Source organism: Biomphalaria glabrata, chromosome 6, assembly GCF_947242115.1.
Source record: "Biomphalaria glabrata chromosome 6, xgBioGlab47.1, whole genome shotgun sequence".
Taxonomy (NCBI): Eukaryota; Metazoa; Mollusca; class Gastropoda; family Planorbidae; genus Biomphalaria; species Biomphalaria glabrata.
In genome coordinates, this window is record NC_074716.1 from 20,407,749 (window position 1) to 20,414,048 (window position 6,300).

At 31.8% G+C, this 6,300-nt stretch overlaps 1 protein-coding gene across 10 annotated transcripts in view; it reads left to right on the forward strand.

Annotated features, from left to right (window-relative positions):
- The window catches only part of LOC106051067 (uncharacterized), a 124,618-nt gene extending 118,369 nt beyond the window's left edge, over positions 1 to 6,249 (forward strand). For all 10 annotated transcript variants that reach the window (XM_056032755.1, XM_056032756.1, XM_056032757.1 and 7 more), the window contains one exon: positions 492 to 6,249. In XM_056032755.1, coding sequence (XP_055888730.1) covers positions 492 to 2,989 — 2,498 coding nt within the window. In that variant the 3' untranslated portion in view covers positions 2,990 to 6,249. The remainder of the gene's footprint in view (positions 1 to 491) is intronic.
- The last annotated feature ends 51 nt before the right edge of the window (positions 6,250 to 6,300 follow it).

Below are 6,300 nucleotides of genomic sequence, written 5' to 3' on the forward strand. Positions count from 1 at the left end.
GCTGCATGTGTTGTTACTTGAATTGTACAATTTAAGGGTTGTCAGTTGTTGTTTTTTTTTGGCAAAAAGGAAATAAATTATTCTGTGTAACTCATTTACATACAAAGTAATAAATCCTAATGAAATATAGACTAGACAGACATGTGACTTTTTAAAAAGATAAAAATGTATCAACATATTTGTACAGCTTGTTGACAATGACTTTAAGAAAAGAGTAACATAGTTTGAAGTGAAATGATCTAAGAGAGAAAGTTCAATTATTTCCATTTCTTTGTTCATTTGAAGTTATATTTAATTTTTTTTATATGCACACATAAACTGTTGAGGAAAAGTAAAGAGTTTCAAAATCTGATTTTAATCTTAGAGTGGTGTGCAAAATGTTAACATTTGTCTATAGAAATTGAATGCAATATTTTCTTTATAGATAAATTGCAAAAACTTAAACTAGTTTGTATGGCTTATTAATTTTTTATTTTTCGTTCCGTTTACAGGTGGCATACAGCAAGATACATCCTCTATAGACAGCTTGGTTGACAAGGAAGACTTTTCTAATGAAATAGAATCCAGTCCAACTGTTATCAAATCTCATCTGTCACCAACTAACTTGAGTAGAGACTCTGGTCTTACTTTAAGTGATACACAACTTTATGATGAAGATGCGGGATTGGATTTCACAGCCAATTTTAAAGTCATCAAAGATTCTCCTGTTTTTAGTCGTGCCCTGACGCCAAGAAGATATTACAAAAATAAATCTAAAGAAAGGGACAAAGGTCTTGATTCATTAAACAGAACTCAGAAATTCATGAACAATTCTTCCGCTACTTCATCAGATTTGACATATTCATTGGGAAATGATCACATGTTGACTGAAGATTCCCATAATGAAGCATCCTTTTCTCCAAACCATCTCTATTTATCTTCACAGCAACATAAAATGCTAACACAGACTTCTGTGGATGAATCTGTTTCCCCTGTATCTACTCATGCTAGTATATTCTCCCAGTCTGAGGAGGGCTCAGTTCATTCAGCACCCCAAACTCCTGATGATTTCCATACAAGATCATTGGATTGGAAAGCTAATGATAGCCCAAATCAATTAGAAATCCATGAATCTTACTTCAGTTTGTCCAATTTCAGCAAATCTGAATCCAATTTAAAAATGGAAAGCAGTGAGTATGATCAAAATAATGAGAAGAAAGTGCTTGCTTTGAAAAATGACAAACGCAAAGTGAAGAGAAACTGGAAATCACATGAAGCTGAAGAGGTGATGACTCGTAGGAGGTATCAGCCTCGACTTGTTCTTCCTCCCAGAGAGATATCTGTGGATGAATCAAGTCCATCACCTTCTTTTGCAGAGCCCAAAACTCCTCTCAAGCATAACATTCCAGTGGATCATATTAAAGGTTCTCCACCTCCAAATGTTATTCTTCAAAGCTTTCATCAAAGTTCACATTCAAATCCTCATGAGATACACAAGAAAGCCGTTTCCTCTTCTAAGAGTTTAGATGGAGTTTTTATGAAGGATGCCATTCAGAAGAAATCTAGTTTCAAAATCAATGCTCATAATTTCCAAAGTGGACAGACTCCCCAAGATATGCAGAGTGTTTCACAGCATGTCTTGGGAAATTGCAGAGAGCCAATAGAAATAACTGAATATGAAAGGGAAAAACAAAAAGAAATCAGTGCCAGAGCAAAGGCAATTTATGAAGACTCCTTACAAAAGTATTATGAAAAAAGTGAAACAATATCTTCAGATGTTTTATTTCATGTTAAAAAAGGGCAAAGGCCTAAAATGGTTCAAAGGGATAACCTTAAACCCAAAGACAATAATGTGATATTTGACTGTTCAGTAGAGTCTCCTTCAAACAGTTTACTTCTGAAGGAAGAATCTGACAAAGGTTCTTATTCAACCCTTAACCAATCAATGTCAGACAACCCAGAACGACTTACATTGGATTCATCTGCACATATTTCAAACACTTCAAATGAGAATGTGAATTTAAATGTTAAAAAAAGTCCTAAGGAACTTTATTTGGAGAGCATTAAACAAATCCAGGTCACAGAAGGCATTCCACATAACCAGATGAAAGGCAAGCTATCACTTCAATCATCATTGCCAAATGTATTCAGTAAATTACCCCCAAACTCATCAGAACAGTGTTCAAAGCCTGTATCATCAGATGGCCCCAGTATTTTTAAGAGTATAGTCAATGACTTGCACAGAAGTCAGAGTGATGCTAGGGATTTTAAAGTTAAAAATCAGGTTTCAGAAAAATTGAACAATAAAACATTCGATGAAAATCTACAAGATGTTGAAACAGAAGCTATAAATAGAAGCAAGGAGTTTGAAATTACTTCAGAGGACTTGCATCAAAACTTTTTAAGAGCCAAAAATGTTTTTCAAACTGTGAGTCAACAAGGAAAGGCTGAACGTGCGTACATGTCCCCTACCAATCCTTTCAAGTCTTCAAATGAAAGGCTGCTCTCCAAGACATCACCTTTGATTGGCAACTATAAAATTGAAACTCTTCCACCTGCTCAAAATAAAGCAGATGCCAATCCTCTAACTGCTTCCAAATTTCAGACAATTGAAGACCCTGTGCTGAATTCTAAACATAGGGTGATTGAAACCCCACTTTCTGCTTCCAGGCACAAATCTGTGTCCACCATTGAGCTTTCTAATTTAAGAGACCATGATAACATAAGTAAAACAAAGGCAGAGTTACCCTGGAGTGTTAAAAATCTGAAATCACAATGGGACAAAGGAAGTTCAAAGCCTTTATTTAGCAGCAACTCTTTTAAAACTAATTCTGTTTCAGCTTCTGAACAAAACTTATCCTCTTTAAATTCAACAAAGATTATTAGAGATGTTGACAACAAAATAAACCCAAATAATGTTACTTCAGCTTCTCAACAAAATTTATCCTCTTTAAATTCATCAAAGATTAGAGATATTAACAACAAAATAAACCCAAATATTTACTTATGAAAGTTTATCAGAAAGAAGTAGATCGTTTGTTGCTCGAAAATCAAGAGAAAATTCAAGCTAAGACAATGATGTCGGTTGTGTTTGTTGTTGGTTTGATGCCCCTTTATAGCATAATGCATGTATACATTTTCAGATTCTGTAGTTTTGTATTTGACAATCAAAATTTGTTTATAGTTCATTGTTTAATATTTGACAAAAAACTTAAGAACATTCCATCATAATATGTGATATTCAAAACAAAATGTATATGCAAAGACAGTTACGAAGATTCACTTTCAACTTCCTTAGGATCTATAGATGTGTATGATTATACATCCTATTTGATCATTTCTGACTTTTAAAAGAATTAATTCAGTGACATTCCCATGTTTCCATGTACAGCATAGGGCTGTGAGATTACATCTATACAAAGAGATTGTTGGCAGCATATCTTTATGTGTATCATTTTCAATGTCATATCATTGAAGAGCTCTTGTCCTAATGATAATTAGCAGGACAAAACTCTTTGTTTCCTTCCCCTGATATCATAAAGACAATTCTCTTCTATAGCGTTTACTTTTAAAGGATTGCATTAGCCTTTCAACTTTTGAAACCATATGATGGGTGCTGTTTTAAATTATCTGGAATAATGACTGTTTTCCATAGTCTAAGCATGCTGGAACAAGTTAGAATGAAACAGGTTTTTACATTTTAATAAATGGCTAATTGAAACTGGTGGTTTGGATACAGAGATTTCATTCCTTGGCCAAGATCATCATCCTGTGTTCATAAGAGAAAAATGAAGAAAAGTTACAAAAGAACAGCTGGTTTTGAACAGAGCTAATGGCTTTTGAAAGAGACAAAAGGACAACCTTGGTTCCATGCATTGTTACAGCACTTTAGGACAAAGTAAGGGAGATATACTGCGCTGACTGTGGTTATTTAAGGATAGCATTGCGTTTGCCATAGCTTCATATTCATATTTAATGGAAAATAAGTAACTATTCAATATTTAGTTAAATTTGCATACATAAAAGTGGTCAAATTAGTTTGTATATTCCAGTATCTTTCTATTATTTATTCTATTCAGGGTAACCAACAATAACTTTTTCTTTGCCAATTGGGGAGAAAGTTACTTTGTACTTTGATGTCTAATTGTATCAATTACTCTTTCCAAATGTCCCATTCTTTGTATTTATTTATTCTGTTGTTAACAATTATACAAACAATACTCTTTAATATTGATGTATCCCACACATGTTGCAATACTTGTTTCTGAACAGAAACATTACATTCTTATGTAATATCCTTAGTCACAAGGTGTAGCCTTCATCTTTAAATGTCTTGATACAAATAATTACAGGAATAAAGGAAAGTCATGTTATGTATTTATGATTGAATAGTTGTCTAACTTAGTAATAATTTTAAGCCAATTCGTGACTCTTCTGCTGAAAAAAAAACAATGCTTGTTATTAAGAATACGTTTAAGATGCCTACCACAATAATTACAACTTGGATTAATGTTTGTCAGTTTGTATACTCAGACATCAAGTAGTATTAATTTTTTAAAATAGATATTATCTTTATAATATAAAATAGAAATGTACATTTTGTTAGCAAATTCTTAAACTTGATTTAGACTCTTATTACCATAATATTATAGAAACTTTGTAAAAGAAATATATGTCAGTGCTGGAGTCAATGAAATTGTTATACTCAACTACCTCAGAAACTGGAATAACATTTCAATCACCACAACTATATACAGTGAAATCTTCAGAGCTAGACATAGTGTATGAAAAGTTGCTTGTATTCCAAATCTCGTACAATTATCTAAGCCAATGTTCTCTTAACAAAAACTAGGAAGATTGTCTGAAGAAAAGAAAATGTATTAGAATCCAGAAGAAGAAGAAAATAAAATTTATAAAAAATAATAATTCAAAATGTATGCATATTAGTTATAAACTATCAATCCATTTAAAGTAGCTGGAACTACTTCTGTTCCAGTTCTGCCACTGTCATTTGCCAAACTGTAAACCTACTTTGTTGTCTTTTGTTTGTGTACTTGACACTAAGTTGATGTACAAGGTCTTTGTCTTTTCATAGTGACATTTGAGATCAGAGTTGAATGTTTTCTATTGTTACTTCTTGCAGCCTATTTTTGGATTTAGGTTTGTGATTCTTGTAGCTACATTTTGAGTTAGCTGCATCTAGAAGTTTTTTTTTTTTTTATTGATTTTCTTTGAAACTACCACCACAGTAATCTCATTGCAGTATTCACACCATTTCACTGCAATAAATGTCTTTGAGGCCATTGTCAGAGGAGTAGGCAGTAGAACCATTGGTACAGTTGGTCAAGAGACATAATTGATAGTTCTTTGTCAGGCTATTCTAAGGTAATACATCATCAGTATTCTAGAAACATTTCTGCCATACAAGTCTCAGTACTGCTGATCTCTTTGATTTCAAATATTATAGTTGCTTAATTTAGATTGTAAATTTTGAATATGCAATTTGAACAAGTGCCAGTTTTAAAGAGATATAACTTAATATTTCATTGTTTATTTATGTAAAAAAAATAATTTGTTAATCAAATACCTTGTTTGTATTCTAAATGCCCAGAAATCCTTGAACTGAATCATTGCTTCTGAGTTTATATTGCTAAATGATGTTTCAGTATAGCTGAGGGGAATTATTTATGTATTATCCTTTAGGCTACTTATCTTTGTATTGAAAAGTTTATTTTGAAAAAAAATGTTTTTTTACAACTAAGATCAGAGCATTCCAATCATTTGAATAAAAAGTTTCATAAGACCTTAAGGACCTTATTCTCAAGTGTTATAAAATCTAAGTAACTTTGCAGCTGAACAGTTTTTCCCACATATCAAACATAATTAGTTCTAAATATAATTTTGTTTTCCTACATTGTATCTTCCAATTGATGTAAATAAAATGTGATTTCTTTTAATGTAAAATCAATCATGGGTTTCCTATTGTATTTTATTTTTTAAAAATATAGATTCTTAATATAGAAATTGTGTATGAACAAATCATACTAAAAAAACTAAAGATATTGTTAATAAATTATTTTGTACTTAACTAATGAACAAATGCACTCTAGAACTGATAGTAAAACTAATGAGTTCACTATTATGCTATTTGCACTAATATGTTTCACACTGGTGCTGTATAAATAATGGTCCCATTGTTGTAGTTTTAAAACTTGCTCATATATTGACTTACATTTGTTCTATGTTCATAAATAAATTTAATAAGCATAATGACGTACTTCCTAGTCTTCTTTTGTTTGACAAGTATTTGTTTTCAATTGA